A 17,219-nucleotide genomic window follows, 5' to 3' on the forward strand; every position below is an offset into this window, starting at 1 on the left:
GCAGTGCCAGCGTCTGCAGGGGAGGGGTGCTGCTGCCTTCCCTGGGAGACCCGACCTTTCTCGGAGAGGCGTGGTGAGCTTGGCCTCCGGGATCCGCAGGGATGTGTAAAAAGCGGGCAGGACTCCCGAAGCCGCAGAAAGCCCCCGCCCCTCCCCCCGAGGCCCGCCCCGGCTCGCAGGTGAATGGCTGGCCCGCACAAAGGAAGCCGGTTGGAAATGTGGAATTCGGACCAATTTACGGGAGATTCTGTCGCCCAGAGTCCAGCAGACCTCAAGCAAAGAAACCTGTGGTCAGGAGTGGATGAGGATAAAAAACAGTACACCAGGCCGAGCTTATTGGAAAGCCCGAGTTTAGTTATTCTGGGATAGCGAGGTAACAGGATTAGAGGGATTAAGGAAATCACCTCAAACAGCTGAGGAGGGGGTAAAAAAACACTGATTCGATTTGTTTTCTTCCTAGGCCCCAGATACACTGGGGCCGTGTGGCCAGGCGCGAAACGAAAGGCCTTTCGGGGGGCACAGTGGAATGCCCAAGGGTCAGGGACGGAGGGAGAGTATGGGGAGGGAGGGAGTCGAAAGCGGGCTCGAGGCTTGGGATGAGAGGGAGTCTCTTCTAGAAAACAAGTCAGTGGACTGGGTTGACAAGTCAAAAAGAAAAAGCAATCGAAGGAGTTTGAGAGACCTTTTAAAATCTAAGGTGGACTTTTAAAAACCACACCTTCCAGCGTTGAATGCTGGCTCCGGCCGCTTCAGCCACCACGGTTGAAATGTATTCGTTTCCTGCCAGGGATTCCTGTAATCATTTATGTTTAATAGGCTAACTGATATTTCCGAAGGGTTTTCGTTTTGTAAATCGTTCAGCCTGGCTCGAGTGTCTTCCCGCCCCAGTGCACAAAGGTAAATGTGCCCCTTTGGAGGCCGGTTTCCGCGGCCGCGGCGGCCCCTCCCCGCCCCGCGTGGCCGCCGCCGCGATCAACAAGTGCGTGGCCGCGGGGTGCCTGCCTCAGCCGGCGTGTGCTCGCTTCTAGGAGACGCTCCCAGGAAGACAAATCGCTTTCTCCTCGGAGTTTCAGTTGAAAATACCGGGAGCCTCTGTGTTTGGGGGGCTCACCAGTAGTTACAAAGGAACCATTTCAGGTCACACTCGCCTCCCCCAGCCTCCCACCCCTGGCCCCGGCACGGGACCATGGTCGTAATACCGAGTGATGGTCCCCTCCCTAAGCCGCACCTAAAGTTTCAGGCCCGCAAAATTACCAGGACTCCATTATGTTGGTTATAAAATTTATTGATCTCTCATTTAGGAATGCAGAGTAAAACCTTGAAAAACCTGGAAACAAAATAGCCCCTTATCCCCAACCACCCAAACGAAATCCAAATACGTTAGCGCGACGAAATATCAAACAGATCACGGCAGAAATCACCAACTCAATAGCCTAAATGCTGACTGGACAGAAGCTGTCCCGCGGCCAGGGGCGGCGAGGCGGGAGACACACGCACACCTGGCTATAAATTAACATCTGCTTTGGCTGCCGCGCCGCTCCGAGCGGTCAGCGCCCCGCCCCCCCCCCCAAAGCCCACGAGGAAAACAGATGCAACGCGACTGGGGGAGGAGGCGTTGCAGTTCTCGGGCCAGCCTCACCCGAGAGTACGTTTCTCCCATCCACTCACTCCTCGGCTAACAGCAAACTAACGAAACAACATTTTCAAACGCAACAGAAAAACCCAGGAACCCAGGAGGAGGAGGGGGGGGGGCTGCTTTTTCTTTGCAAACAACACAGCGATTCCCAGCCTACAAAAGGGGAGGGAGAGGCAACGGAGAGGGGCAGGCGAGCTCGAGAAAGTCCCATTTCCGCCGCTCCGGACTCCTTTTTGCTTTTGTACAAAACCCGACAGCTATAGCAAAACTTTCTGTCCTCCCCATCATCGGTACAAGGCAACAGTCCCAGGCAAGCAAAGCTAAACAACAAGGCGTCCCAACTCGGGGGTGCGGGGCGGGGTGGGGCGGAGGAGCGGCGAGCGCAGGCCGGTGGCTCAGATGTGGGTCAGCGGCACCGTTCCGTTGACGGCAGTCCCGGCGCCCTGGTAGTGCTGGTGCACGCTGTGCAGGCGGCCGCCCGGCAGCGGCGAGGCGGCGTCAGCCGCGTCCCCGCCGGGCGGCAGGTACATGCTGATCATGTCGCGCAGGTCGCCGAGGCACGCGCGCTGCGAGTGCGACGCGATGGCGGGCGGCGGCGAGCTGGGCTCGGTCTTCACCACCGTGCCCATGGGGCCCAGGCTCATGGCGGCGGCGGCCGCGGCGGCGGCGGCGGCGGTGGCCGGCTGCTGCCCGTAGGCGGCGGCGGCGGCGGCGGCGGAGGGCGCCATGCCCCCGTAGCCCGAGGCGGCGGCGGCCGCGGCGGCGGCGTTCATGTAGCTCTGGGCGCCGGGCGGCATCATGGGGCTGTACTGCAGGCCGGCCATGTCGTAGCGGTGCATCTGCGGCAGCGCGGGCGGCGGCGGCGGGCTGCTCATGGTCGCGGGCTGCGCGTAGCCCAGCTGCTCCTGCACCAGCGAGTACGCGCCGTTGGCCCAGCCGTTCACGTGTGTGTACGTGTCCAGGCGCTGGCCCACGCCCACCGGGCTGCTAGCGGCGGCGGCGGCGGCAGCGGCGGCGGCGGCGGCCGCGGCTCCGGGGGGCAGCAGGCCGCCGGGCAGGGAGTACTTGTCCTTCTTGAGCAGCGTCTTGGTCTTGCGGCGCGGCCGGTACTTGTAGTCCGGGTATTCTTTCATGTGCACGGCGCGCAGCCGCTTGGCCTCGTCGATGAACGGCCGCTTCTCGGCGTCGGTCAGCAGTTTCCAGTCGGCACCCAAGCGCTTGCTGATCTCAGAGTTGTGCATCTTGGGGTTCTCCAGGGCCATCTTGCGCCGCTGCCCGCGGGACCAAACCATGAAGGCGTTCATGGGCCGCTTCACCCGGTCCTGGTCACTGCCCCCGCCGCCGCCGCCGCCGCCGCCGCCGGCGCTCGCGCCACCGCCGCTGCCGCCGCCTGCGTTCGCGCCGCCGGCGGTGTTCGCGCTACTCTTGCCTGCGCCGCCCGGGGCTGCGGGGCCGCCCGCGCCTGCAGCTGGGGTGGGTGGCCCCACGGGGTTTTTGAGTTCAGTCTCCAGCAGGCTGTACATGGCCGGGGCGGGAAGAAGGTGCGCCAGGGTGGCGGGAGGAGAAGGCGCTCCCGGGGCTGGAGCGGCCACGGTGAAAAGGCCTGAGGACTCCGTCGGAGGGGCGCTTGGGGGCCGGTGGGCCAGCGGGTCGGGCAGGAAGGGCCGGCTTGCCGAAGTGCTCCGCGCCGAATCAGCAGGAACCCGCAGGCTACTCGCACCTGATGCGTTGTCTCGGGCTGGTCGCATTCGCAGTCTGGCCGGGCACTCGCCGGGCCTCTTATATACCTGCTCGGATCCCCCGGGGTTGGGGCTCGGTCCGCCCCTCGCTCCCGGGAGGCCCGGTGATTGACAGGCTCGCAGTGGTGCGCCCTGGCCAATCATCACGGAGCCGCCGTTCGGCCCCGCCGGAAAAAAAAAGTTCGGGGAGTCCTTTCGTTCACCCCCACGCCCCTCTTGGGCCCGGTGACGTGATGAGAGTTATTCAGGAGGCGGGAGTCCCGGGGAGCCGCTCAGAGACCACCAATTAGGGTCTCAAAAAGTTTGAAAGAACGAAACTCGAGGAGGTGACAGAGGGGGGAGGGGGCGCGCCAGCAGGTTTGGGGGGGAGGGGCAGGGGGCGCCCACGGGGTTCAGAAGATAACTTTGCAGCCCTGTCAGTGCCGAGAGGCGTCCGGTCCCGGGTCCACCCTGCAAAGCTTCCCGCTGTCTGCGCGGAGGTCCTCTGACCGCTTCTGCTGCCGGCGTTAGGGACACTGGGCATAGCCAGCTACCCAGGCGGGCTTCGGGACTCAGGGCGCAGCGGAGGTACCCCGGGCTGCGGCTCCGAGAAGCCCTCCCGGGAATCGGCCCCTGTCCAGCTGGACCCTCCGCTGGAAAGCCCCGGGCCAGCGCGCCCAGTACAGAGCGGGGGTCAGGGACCCGGGCTCGGGAGACAGGCTTTGGGACCGCGGAGCGCACGGGGGCTGCGAGGCTCCCGGTGGCTTGCGGGAGGGCGAGCAGCCAGACGCCCGCTGCCCCGGCCGGGCGGAGGCGCTCCCCTGCGGTGGTGCGACGAGGAGTGTGTGGGGGGCGGAGGGGGTGAACCGGCTTCGGCTCTCTTCTCCGGGCCCCAGCTTAGCCGCCCCTTTTTGTCTCTGCTCTCTGGCCATTTCGGTTTTTCCAGTCCGATGCCCCTGAGGGGGAGGGTCGGGCCCCTTGGAAAATCCGTTTTCATGGCAACACAGAGCCTCTCCAAGTGAAAGAAAAGTTTCTTGGAGGGGGGGGACGGTGGCCGGAGAGGAGCCGAGGCCGTCCTCCGGGCGAACCGCAGGGCCCCCTCCACTGGCCGCGCACCTGCCAGGACCACTGAGCGCTGCTCTTGCCGCGCAGCCGCGCGGCCTCCCCGGGGAGCAGGCTCTGCTAACGGATTCCGTCCTTCTCCTTTTTTGTTTTACAGCCTTCCTGACCGGAGCCTCGAGACGCGAGACTCAGAGCGCGACATCACCCGCCTGTCGGGTTGTCTGCCAGACTAGCGGCGCGGGAACCCGGGCTGCGGGGAGAGGGAACCCCGACTGCCGCCGCCGCCAGCCCAGGCGAGTGGCACAGCGGTTGAAACTCCCGGAGCCTCGGGGGGCGACGGGTGGGAAGGAGAAGCCAGACGGGTAGAGGTGGCAGCGACTGAAATAAGGTGTTCGCACGGTGTGGGCCACCAACCCCCTAGCCTCGTGGAAAGGTGGGGAACCAAAAGAAAGGCGTAAATCTTAAGTGTGAAAAAAAACCCAAACCTAGGTTTTTAGCCCCTTAGTGCTAATGCAAGAGCCGGCGATCCTGGGAAGCCTGCACGCCAGGAATTTCCCCCTTTCTTGCACAAATTTTAAAGTAAGCCGTTGTGGCTTGGGGGACGCGGAGAAGGCCAGCCCGCCCTGGGGCCGGCGGACCGCTGGCACCAGAATCCCGGCTCCCAGCAGCAATGCCTCCTGGAAGTTTGGGGTCTCGAAACCCGCCCCTTAAGTCTGGATTCCGCCTGGTCTACGTTCTCTTGCTCATCTGGACGGCGGGAAACAAACGTATACGGTCAAGGGCTGTGATCATTTGAATGGGTGTACGGATTTAGGGTTTTAAAGTGAACTATCTGGATGGTTATGTGTATGAGTCGTGTGTGTGTGTCTGCACGCGGGCACGGGTATGTATACTTCAGCTGACACGGACTGGAAGGCAAGTCTCAGAAAACGGAATGATTCGCCAATCCCCACCTGCACCTGTTTTCTTGCCAAACTGGCTGACACAGTCAAAATTTCCTAGGCAAACCCACCTTCTCCCAGAGAAGTCAATGTGCAGTAGCCCTGCCCTCCTGCCGCCTTCTCCAGATGCCCTCTCGGGTTCTCTGGGCCTCTGAGGCTGTTGGTAAATGAAGCGCGTTTTAGGAAACTACCCAATCGACGCGCGGCCTGGCGTCCAGTAGCCTGACAGATGTCAGGATTCTTTCCAAGTTTTAGGACCCAAGTAAGCCGTTGTGGTGACAGCGCCTGGGCTTCGTATTTCCCTAGGCAAGGGATGCGGTGCCGGGCCTGCGCTCCTCCCGGCAGCAGATTATCGGGGAACTAGTCACTGCTCCCAGCTGTTTGTCACTTGATCACACGTACCCCGCGGTTTAGGTAAGCTCGTTTTCACATCACGTCCTTCTGCCAGATTTACGGCAGTCTTGCTAGGATCAGACACCCTCTCCCACACTCCTGGCTGGCTTCCCTTGGAGGCCGTGATTAAACCGCTCTCTGTGCCCGTTAGCTCGGGTGGTCTGCACAGCCCCAAGTAAGAGTCACACCGAATTATCTTCGAAACATTTCCGAGGAAACGTTCTCAGCCCTAAGTACCATTTCAATAATCAAGCGAGGTTACTGTTATGGGCGTGGGGAACTGGGGGCAAGGCTGGAAGGAAACCCGTTCTCTTAGCCGACTAGCAGTACCGGCGCAGGCAGCAGCCGAGCGGCGCGACCTTCGCTGGCGGTCGGGAGAAGTGTCGCGGCAGGTACTATGGCCCGAGGGCCTTCGGTTCAGGCGGGGCCTGCGGGGAGGCAAGACTGACAGCGGAGCCCGAACCGGTGTCTCCGACACGCACCCTGCACCCAGTGAGGAAAGCAGAGGGACACAGTGGGGTTCAGGACCAGTCCTTTCCACCTTCTGCCGGAGAAGAGAGCTTGTTGGGCAGCTCTCTCGCCCTTGGGGCCTCCGGGAGCCCGTGGGCGGCATACAGAGCCCCGGACGGCGGGCTGGGAACCCGGCCAAGCACCCCTCCCCCTTCTCCCCGCCCTCCCGAGAGAGCTCCGGCTCCCTCGGACTGGGGCTGGGCCTGGGGCTTCCAGGACCCAGGGCGCGGCAACAGCGCCGTTTGTTGGCTTCGGTTGGAAACTTCACCCAGAGGCGCCCCTTCCCTCCCTGCGGGGCTTCGAGGTCGCCCCAACCCTCCAAGGAGAGGCAGCTGGCTTCGCTGCGGGGCAGAAGTGGGGCTCGCCTTAGAGGGCCGGTTATGGCTAAACTCGGGGGACCCAGGCTCTAGCGTGGGTGGCCCGGCTGGCTCCGGGCGCCTAGGGCGCTTCCACTCTGCCTTCCTCCGGTCTCGAGCCTTGGCAGAAATCCGGTGTCCCAAGAGCCTCATAGCTGCAAAGTAAACTTTTAGCAGTTGTGCCTTAGAGCTACTGGTAGAGAGCCGAGCGGAGGGGGTGCTGTCCCAGTACTCGCGCCGGGGTGCCCGCGTGGATCCCTGCTCAGCAACTGCTCAAGGGGGCCCTTTTTCTGAGTCTGCGGCTCGATTAGGACCCCCGCCTCTTAGAAGAGGCGCCCTTTGCGTGCGGGGTGGGATGGGATAGGTGTGTATCAGTGTCCGCTCCGGGGGCCGAGGCCTGACAATAGAGTCGAGTGTTCGCTTTTTTTCAAGTGCAGACGAGCCCAGCGAGGGGTCTGGCTTTGAGGAAGTGCGAAGAACTTATCCTGGCGACCCTCAGAAACGCTTTGCTTTTCAGCAGGAAAAAAAAAAAGTTTGCTTATCTAGAGACAGTTTTTCCTATTTCTTCCTTGAGAACAACCCTTGACTATTTACTCTGGCTCCTGGCCAAGAGGGTGTATTTAGGCCACAGATTGAGGGCCTTGATCAAGAAATCAGAGGCTTGGGTCTATTGTAAAATCATCTCCTGTAAAAGGTCAGAAAGGTCACCAGCACTCCACTGGGGGTGGAAGAGCCAGCACAGAACCTCGAGCCTCTAGCTCTCGGTTTGACCCTCCTCCCCCAACCCACCCCAGCCCCTCGCAAATGAAACACTTGCTCTTGCAGGTCTGGGAAGGAGCTGAAGCTCCCTAGGTTGGCGGTGCACTTTGCAAACAATAACTAGTTAATGTTCTGCAAGGAAAGGTTACAAGGAGCTCCCGAAGTGCCTGGCGCCACGACCCTCGAGGTATCAAAAAGTCTCCTGTGGGCGGTACAATATATTTGGTGCACTTTGGTGTAGCCCTTTTTAGGAGGGAGGGTGTGCTTTTGCAAAAGAGTTTCCGAATTCGATTCCCTTGGTTAGCTGAGCTGTACTGGGTAGATACTGGGAATCCCCTTGGGTCACACCTGGCGAGTCCTTTCACCCTCAGGGTATGACGATACGAATGCCAGCTCTCTTTGCCCTAGGTGCGGACCGACTACGAGCAATTTGACAATCTTTGCCTTCAGTGCCCTCTCGCCGACCTCAGAACCCGAACACTGCCAAACACAACACGAATACCGCCACCTCCCCGAAGGAAGGAAGGCTCTGCCCGGGAGCTGGGTCCCACTTGCATAGCGTCTTCCGGATCACTGCCGTCGACCTCTTCACCTCTCCACCCACCCCCCCCATCTCCACTCCACCCCCCACCCCAGCCCACAGCTCTCCGCACGCGCTCAGCTCTCCGAGCTGCTGAACCCGCCCCCCTGCGGAGCAGCCTCCCGGCACCCTAAGGCCAGGCCTGCCCTCCCGCTGGGCCTGTCGCCTTTCCCACTTCCTTCTGTGGCTGCAAAGGCACGGCCCTCTACGGCGGCGAGGTGGCCTGCCAGAGGCCAGGCCAGGGAAAACAATCTAAAAATCGTTATCAGTGCGTAACGCTGCTTGAGTTATTCCAAGTACCCGCAGTTCCACACGCTTATTCAGACCGGGGCGCCCGGGTCCATTGGGCCGGCAGTGCTTCCCGGGGAAGGGTGCCTGTAATGTCGCTGGACCTTCAGGCACCTCCAGGGTGACCGGGCAAGCCCATCGGCCCCGGCCGTAGGGGGCGCAGGATGGCGGGCTGGGGGCTGGGAAGAGCGCCCTGCAGAAAATTTTAAATTTCAAGGCAGCATTCAGCTGTTTCCCCCTCCACCACCACCCCCGCCTTTTCTCTTTCTCTTTTTCTCTTTTTTATTTTCTTTCAAGAGAGTGGAGAGCCGTGGAATTCGATCCGCGGAATTTCTGTGTTCCCTTCGCCTGTCTTGTCGGCCGTCATTTCTTTTCATGTCACTAAACCTGGGTCGCACACCTACTATGGGCTACGTTGTGCGCCCGGCGCGAGAGGAGACCCGCTCTTTCGCTCCCGCAGCCGAGAGCGGCGGCGGCCCGGGAGAGCCGCGGGAGGGCTGGGGACCGCGGCGCGCCCTGGCCGCCGGGGGCCACGCTCGTTCCTCTGCGCGCGCGCTTTCCCGCCGCGGCGCCGAGCCGCGCGGCCCGAGCTGCCGAGACGCAGAAGCGCCCGCGTGCCGGGAGGCCCGGCGCCGCCGTCCGAGTGGCGGACGAGCGAGGCTCCGGGGCCGCTGCTCGCGACGCAGAGCCGGGCGGAGGACGCGCGGCCCGGGAACGGCGAGCGTTCCGCCGCCTGCCAGGTATGGAGGCCGCCGAGCCTCGGGCCGCCCCGTTTGCGCGCGGGCCGGCGGCCAGAGAGTGCGACAGGGCGAGGTGTGTTGCGAGGCCCGGCCGCGCTGGCGTTTGGGCGCCTAGGTTGCCGTCACCCCGATTCCATTTCTCCGGAAAGCGTCGCCGGGTTACGACCCGGAGGCTCGGCTAATGTTATGTTTGTGTAATTAGCACCGTCTCCCCTTGTTTGTGAACATCTTTCCTCCCCCAGCCCAGCCCAGCCCAGCCCAGCCCAGCCCGGCTCGCATTTGAAAAAGCAACGGGCAGAACGTCCCAATAACCCTTACTAATGGGAAAAAAACGGCCCCTTTTGTGGAATGGTTTCTTTACAAAGCCAACAACCAACCTTATTTTCTAGTTCCAATGGCTATCCCTTTATGAGTTATATTATTAAAGAAATCCGACACTAATTGTGCCGATTTAACTTGTTAATTAGTGGCAAATAAACTATTCATTAGTGGTAAAATAAAATAAAACCCATGTGCCTAGATATCATTCCACATTCACATATTGTAGTGTCTGCATAGCATAGGCATACTAAATTAAGTTCCTAAAAGGTTTCTCCTCAGGATAAATAATTAAAATATATTCTACTTTAATTGACATTATAGAGGACATAAATGAGCTTTTCCTTTTAGAAAGAAATAGCCATTTCTAAATAAAGCTTGCAGTCTGGAGAATGGAGGCTTCAGCCAAATGAATAGTCATTACTACCTTTTCAACGACGTGGGCCTTTTGATCAGAAAAGAAATTAGCTCTAAAAAACAGACAATGGAAGCCTGCCCTGCAATAGGAAGAAAATTAGACGGCCAAGGCTCTTCACAACACCTATTTCTATAAACCATAGAGCTCCTTGCTTTTCAATTACAGCTGTTCATTTCATATAAGGAAAGGGGAAAAACAGGCCTCTAATGTAAACTCGATTTCACCATAAAGCCTTGCTCCTGGCACGCAGCCAGGCTGCCTACTTACTATTGTTTTTAGTCCTCTCATCAATTAGCTAATACTATATATTTTAAATGACTCTGAGGGTATTCACAGACTCCCTCCCCCCTTCCCCACCCAGACAAAACCCAAGCTGGACTCCCATGAAAGGGCTACCATTCGGTGCACAGACACTTAAATGCATAAAGTTTAATGTTTTTATTGTTCCCCAAAGAAAAACCATATTGAAAACCCTGCTTTGTTTTTTTTTTTTTTTTCCTATATTTCTTAGTCCATTATTGAAAGACCCAGACAAGGTGATGACAGGGGAGGGACATAAATGAGCAGCTTTCAGTATTGTTTCTAATTGTTCATAGAGCTAAATCCATCTCCAGATAATTTTTCTGTGCCCTTTAGACCATAATTTGGTCTACACATCTTTGTGTTTTTAAAATATGCATTTTGAAATTTGCTAACCCCATCGGTTTCGTGTCATTAGATATAATTTCATTTAAAAAAAATTACTAAGTCTTTACCATTTGGGTGAAATTATCTAGCCTGCAAGAAGAAAAAAAATCCCGTTTTGTAGGGTGTGCTACAAAATAAAGCCTTCGACATACATAAACCAATAATATGAGAAAAATATTCGGTAATAATACCGGAGAGTTTTAATAAGCCTTTAGATGCATGTTCTAGAAACATCAAAATAGAGTCATGGGTTGGGAAGGCTTTGCTTCCCTTGAAAGTAGAATACTTATTTATCGATCTGATCTTTATGAATCACTACGTAAATTCTCTGGAGAAGAACTAAATAATCGTGCAATCCTATAGGGTTGGTCTGGGAACTTACTGATTCGTTTTGTGTTAATAAAAGGACTTAAAATCATTAGAAAAATTCAGTTGAAGAGGGTTGATTTGTTCACTATAAAATAAAGAAATATTTTTACATAACTATAAAATCATTTAAATAAAATAACACAACCATGGACTTGTCCATGAGGGGTGTCATCCCCTTTATCCTTTAAACAACCTAGAGATAGTCTGCCAACTTAGAAGGAAGGAATGGACAAGAGTAAAGCCACTAGGATGGTTATTCAAAGTATTTCCAAAGAGCAACTACAAACAAATGGTTACCAAAATGGTTCTTATGCGCCTGTTTTCGGCATGCATGCCTCGTTGATGATGCTTCCATTTGATGGTTTCCTACCATATTTTTGGTATCGAGTAAATTAATATGTTTGCTTTTAGCTTTTGAGCATTTACTTCTTTGCTGCTTTGTTCAAATGGATGTCAGAATAGAGTTACCAAAAGCATTTTGCCAAGGAGCACAAAGTTGCCACGTCCGATTTCCTTGGCAGCCTGAAGAAGGGACTCTTTCTTGGCAGTCAAGTCCCTTGATTCTCCCTACCCTTGGGTTCCTACAGAAGAGGATGCTGTCTTACCAGTATGCACGTGTGAGACTGTTTCTCTTGTCTATTGCATGTGATGGTGCCTGTTTTCAGAAGGAGTTCCGCAGGAGCTGGGCGGAAATCACCATCTTCCCAAGACAAGGTTTCATAGCCGAGGTCAGCAACGTGTGGTCACAGATCATTAACTGAAAGTTGTGCAGACTGAGAGCTGCATGATTATTTTGATGGGTCCGATTCTATGTATTACAGCACTTGGCTTTCATTTTGGAAGGAGGATTCAGGTGTGTGATGTTGTGGGCAGTTGAGCTGAAATTTGAGGGAGTACCAAAACTGTCAGCGGAGAGGCCTGAAGCTTTAACTTTAGCAGCTTTGGAAGGGGACAATCTATTCAGAAGGGGAATACGTAGAAAGAAATGTTTCTCAGGATGTTGACATGAAGTGGAGGCTGGATGTTTACAGTACCTGTATGATTTGGGCAAGTTTTTCTTTGAGGGATAACTGACATATAACATTATATTAGTTTCAGTGTACAACATGATTTATTGATATGTGTATACATTGCAAAGTGATCACCACGGTAAGTCTAGTTAACATCCATCACCATACATAGGTACAATTTTTTTTTTCTTGTGATGGAGACTTTTAAGATCTACTCTCTTAGCAACTTTCAAATATGCAATACAGTATTATTAACTATAGTGGGCAAGTTTATTATTCTCCCTGAACTTCAATTTTCTCATCTGAAAGAGGTGGGTAGTCAGGCCTTCTTCAGTGGGTTAGGATGGAGATTCAGTGAGATAATACAGCTGAAGCACCTGGCATTCTGTTTAGCACAGAGCACGCTCAATTAAGAGTTATCTTGTTTTTCAACTGCGCTTTCTTATTCCCCTGAAATGGGATTGAAAATTCCTCTAGTGTGGGGGAGAGGGGACCATGGCACTTTTCTTACCCCTTACGTGGGTATGCACAGATGTTTCTGGAATGAATCATAGTCCTTGAGGAAGTCCTCTTTGAATGAAAGAAAAAAAATGAACCAATTACTCCATGGTTCCAATTCTGCATCGCCATCTCCCACATTCGGCTCTATCACTTGAGATTGTTTCCGTCAGGGCTCTCTAGAGAGCACTCACTGACATGATGGGAGTTTTGGTTTGTGACAGAGGGGCCTCTTGTGTTTAATTTTGAGATAACATAAAGTATCCTTAATAATAGAGACATGCCTGCTGTTAAAAATATGCAATTAGTGTCATATGGGTCTTAAATCCTTTATTTTTGTCTAAAATGTAAGTTTTAATTTTTTTCTTTTAGAGCTCAATAGAAAGGATATTCTTTCTACAGATTGCATCAGGAGTCGTGTGGAAGTAGGAGAGGAGTCTTGTTCAGATTTCATAGCTTTTATGTTTTCTCTGAGGTCTCAGAAGTAGGCACAATTGACCAAGCCAAGGAAAGAAAAGTAGTTCTAATCACCTGCAGAGATTAGAGTCTTATCATTCCTCACAGTGGCTTTTAAAAAGACTTAGAGAATTACAAAAACCATTTTTAAAATAAACAAATTGGAGAGACTTCAGATTAAGAGTAATTCTGTGGTTAGTCTGTGCCATTGCATTTGAAGAAAGAGATCTGGCATGAAACCTTGATTGACTCCTAGTTAAAACTCTTGCTCAAAGACTAGGTAGGGCTCTGATGGAGAAAAAGGCAGCACAGAGGAAAGGTTAAGAGCTCAGACCTGGTTTGAGTCCTGCCCCTGGCCCTTTCTAGAAATTACGTAACTTCTCTGAGCTTCAGTTTCATCTATAAAAATGGGAATTGATGATACTTACCCCTTAAGATGATTGTGGAAAATAAACGAGGTTATGTAAATAAAGTACTGAACTCAGTGCCTGGTACATAGAGGACTCGGTAAATGTTAGGTTATCGTCATCATCACCGCCATCATCATCATCACAGCAACCTTGTGAGCTATGTAGCACAGATAGGGACAAACTTACGTATATTTTAACAGATCAGGAAATAGGCTTAGAAGGATTAAGTGTCTTGTTCAAAATGGTGGAGCATACTGTTGGCAAAATCAGGCATGGAAAGGACCCCTGCTGACTCCTTGTCCAGTTATCTTTCCACCAAACTATAGTTTGCTTGCACTTTGTCAATAAGAGTATTTTTTTTCATTAAATGCAGAGCCTAAAGTGCTGTTGACACTAGATCATATTAAGAAGCAAATCATTATTTCTTCCTATATTTAAGTAGAGCCCCTAATGATGGCCAGATGTCTTAATGAACAGTGACAAATGGCAGAGGAAGAATGAGGAGGGACCCTACCTTCCCTAGGTTGTTCCCTCAGAGGAGGACTGGAGAGAGACGTCACCAGTTCTCAAACTACACTAATTAGAAACATTAAAATTGATACTGAGTCAGATTCAGGATTAAATAAGTAAACCAATATGCTAGTGTGAGCTTCTCAGACAATGCACACTAATCTCTCACGGTGATGCCTATTTCCCTTCATTCTTAGGAGTTGAAAGAATTCCATATGTTGTTCATCAGCCCTGCCAGGTAGGCCTTTCATAGCAAAGTCATAGCAAAGCAGTCCGATGACACAGTATCCAATTCACCAGCAGTGACCTCCCACTTTTCCCAGTGTTCAAGTTAATCTCTTGGTTTATGTCATACACACTCAAAGGTGGGTTTGCCAAAGGTTCCAGAAAGTTATAATGATAGTGACCATTTATTGAAAGTTGCTACTGGTTGATAACTGTATGTGACCTTTACAGATGTTATGGTATTTGTTTAATCCTAGCAACCTGTCTAAAGTTAGGTTACACAGTGACAAAACTTTGAGATTTGATCTGTCTTGAAATGATGGGTTCTTTCCACCACACTGCCCTAGGAGGGCCTCATTCCCTTATTGTGTGATTTTAGACAAAGAACTTCCTCTCTCTGGATCTCATTTTCCGCATGTGAGGAATGAGGGCTTTGGACTAATGCTTTCTAAGGGCCCTTTCCCTTGCAAGATTTTGAAGATTCTGAAAGTTCCCATGTGATGCTGTTTTTAATAGTAAGTAAACTGAAGTGGTCCTTGATTATCTTCAGAAATGGCGGTTCTCTTAGATGGCAGCAAGCAAACCCTTGTAGAAGCAGAACCAAGCCAAGGAAGCTAGATTCCAGATCTTTATCCACAAGAGAAGGCATCCCAGTCTGCTGTGGGCTGGGGCTGGAGGAAGGCCTCTGGAGTTGTGTTCCAGACTGAATGTTTGTATCCCTCTCAGATTCCTATGTTGAAGCCTAATCCCAATGTGATGGCATTTGGAGGTGGGGCCTTTGGGAGGTGATTAGGTCGTGAGGATGGAGCCCTCATGGGGATGGGATTAAGTGCCTTTATAAGAGGCCAAAGAGCTAGCTCATTCTCTTTCTGCAGAGGACAGATACGAGAAGTGGGCAGTCTGCAATCAGGAAGCCAGCTCTCGGCAGAACCGGGCCATGCTGGCTCCCTGATCTCGGACTTCCCAGCCTCCAGAACTGTGAGAAATAAACATCTGTTTTTTTAAGTCACCCAGTCTTTTATGGTATTTTGTTATGGCAGCCCAAGCTCACTAAGACAGGTTGGAAGAGTAGAGGGATCGAAGGGTGACCTAGAGCAATCATCCATCGCTAGTTACCTGCTCCACATCTTCCAGGAGCTTTGTGTGGACTTCAGGAGGTGGAGGAAGCCAGGGATCACAGGCCTGCCCCTTTCTCATCTCTTTAACCTCGTCTTTCTTGACTCACCTCACCTTGCCTCTAATGCACTGCGAGGAATTGCTTCCTTAGTGTTCTTTTTATAAAGTTTTTTTTTTGCTTGTTTGTTTGTTTTATTTATGGCTGCGTTGGGTCTTCGTTTCTGTTCGAGGGCTTTCTCTAGTTGTGGCAAGCGGGGGCCACTCTTCATCGCGGTGCGCGGGTCTCTCACTATCACGGCCTCTCTTGTTGCGGAGCACAGGCTCCAGACGCGCAGGCTCAGTAGTTGTGGCTCACGGGCCCAGTTGCTCCGCGGCATGTGGGATCCTCCCAGACCAGGGCTCGAACCCGTGTCCCCTGCATTGGCAGGCAGATTCTCAACCACTGCGCCACCAGGGAAGCCCTTCCTTAGTGTTCTTGATCGGCTTCTACTCTTTTGCTTCCATCTTTACACATTTGCTTCTCTGCTTGGAACTCCTTCCTTAACCGCCCTCCCCTCCTCCTTCTGTTAAATGATTAAATGCTACTCAGTCTTCAAGATTCAGCTCAGGTTGCTACTTTTCTATAACATCTTTCCTGATTCTCCCCCAACCCCATAGTCCAGGCTGGGTTGGGTGCCTTTCCATGATGCTCCCAAGACCACGCATGCGCCGTTTATTCTCTCAGAGCTCTTGCCACACTGTTTAATCACCATCGGTTTATCTGTTCACCTCATCCCTTAACCGTGAGCTCCTTGAGGGCAGGGACTTTCTTCTTCCTTCCTGGTTTCTTTGGCACCCAGCACAGAGCCAGGGACATTGGGGGCACTAAGTCTGTGACAGTAGGATGTGATTAGGACCATCCACGGTGGACACTGAGATGGGATTTCATTGAGCCAGAGAACATCTGGATTGTGCCCCCAACGAGCTCTCAGCTCAGTAGGAAGTAGCTGGTCTTCCAGGGAGCAGCTCTGGCATTGCTTACGGGAAATTGCTGGGAAAGCGTCAAGCAAGAGGGCATGTTCAGGAATGTAACACCGATTTTCCTCCCCCCACCCTTATGCTGAGGGTGCCCTGGCCATCCTCCTGATTTTATCCATGGAGGTGGTGGGGTGAGGGGACAGGGGCACATACATTCCATGCTCCCCTTGCTGACCTGTGTGCCCTGGCACTGGCCTGCATCTGTGTGGAGGAAGAGGTTCCTTTCCTCTGTTACAAAGGCATTCTTCACTCACTAAGCCCTGAACCTAGGAGCTGCTTGCACCCAAGGTGATGCCTTGTTCTAATTTGCACAGAGGAGTCCTGTGGTCTGATTGGTGGCCCTGATGTTTTGGGTCCCGGGATGAGCAGAATAGTGGATGCTAGTGTGCATTAGAGCTTCTCAAACTGTCATCGTGGGTCTGTCCTCACTTCCAGACCTAAAGATGTAGGAGTAGTCTTTGGGACCGTAGAGGAGAGGTGTGCTCTCTGCTGATAAGAGCAGGAATGTCAAAACTAGAGATTAGAAGTAGGAAGAGTGCCCGCAGTAATATCCACAGGCTGAAGTATCTCTCGCCTCTAACTTCACACTAGTGCTGAGAGTCAGGAGTAAGCCATGATAAAATTGGGGTGAAGATATTCTGGGTTCAAGTTCCACTTAACGTGTCATTTAAATGATATGACTCTCAGTTAAACATCTGTAAAGTAGAGCTGTGTGTGAAGGGGAGGGGCGTGGGGGCAGCCCTTTGCTTGAATGCTGTGGCTTCCCAAGGTAGAGGATCATGTTGAATAAATGCTTCTCAGTTTGTTATAAGCCTTTGATCAATCTCCAGGAGTCTTTGAATAATTATCTTTGCTAATTTTGACTAGTTTAATAGATGCTTCTCCAGGTGAGAGACTTCTCCAAGCCATTTCCCCAAGTTACTAAACGGCTTTGAAGAGTTTTTAGCAGGGGAGTGACATCTGGATTTGTGCATTGGAATGTCATTCTGGCTGTTGAGTATATCTCCCAGGGAGATTTGTGAGTGTTAAATACTTCTGAAAACCCCTGATATATGGTGGGTACTCAATAGATGTTTATTGTTTTGGTTGTTAAATTTCTTCTTATCAGCTCAAGTGTGACCTTAGAGGAATCATTTCCTTCCCCTGGGTGGGTCTCAGTTTCCTCAGCTGTGAAATGCAAGTTATCTGTTTTGTTTGTTAGT

The 17,219-nt window shown here is 53.0% G+C and overlaps 1 protein-coding gene across 2 annotated transcripts; it reads right to left on the reverse strand.

Annotated features, from left to right (window-relative positions):
- Positions 1-2,031: 2,031 nt before the first annotated feature.
- SOX3 (SRY-box transcription factor 3) lies at positions 2,032-3,384 on the reverse strand. Of its 2 annotated transcripts, XM_068533408.1 has the most exons (2): positions 2,360-3,039; positions 2,032-2,275 (listed from the first exon to the last, which is right to left on the reverse strand). In XM_068533408.1, the coding sequence occupies exons 1-2, from the start codon at positions 2,938-2,940 to the stop codon at positions 2,032-2,034; spliced, it is 825 nt and encodes a 274-aa protein (XP_068389509.1). In that variant the 5' UTR covers positions 2,941-3,039. The 2 variants fall into 2 exon arrangements, with proteins under 2 accessions (XP_068389509.1, XP_068389508.1); XM_068533407.1 differs by having other exon boundaries at positions 2,032-3,384.
- Between the last annotated feature and the right edge of the window lie 13,835 nt (positions 3,385-17,219).

This window comes from Eschrichtius robustus, chromosome X, assembly GCF_028021215.1.
Source record: "Eschrichtius robustus isolate mEscRob2 chromosome X, mEscRob2.pri, whole genome shotgun sequence".
In the NCBI taxonomy this organism is placed as follows: Eukaryota; Metazoa; Chordata; class Mammalia; order Artiodactyla; family Eschrichtiidae; genus Eschrichtius; species Eschrichtius robustus.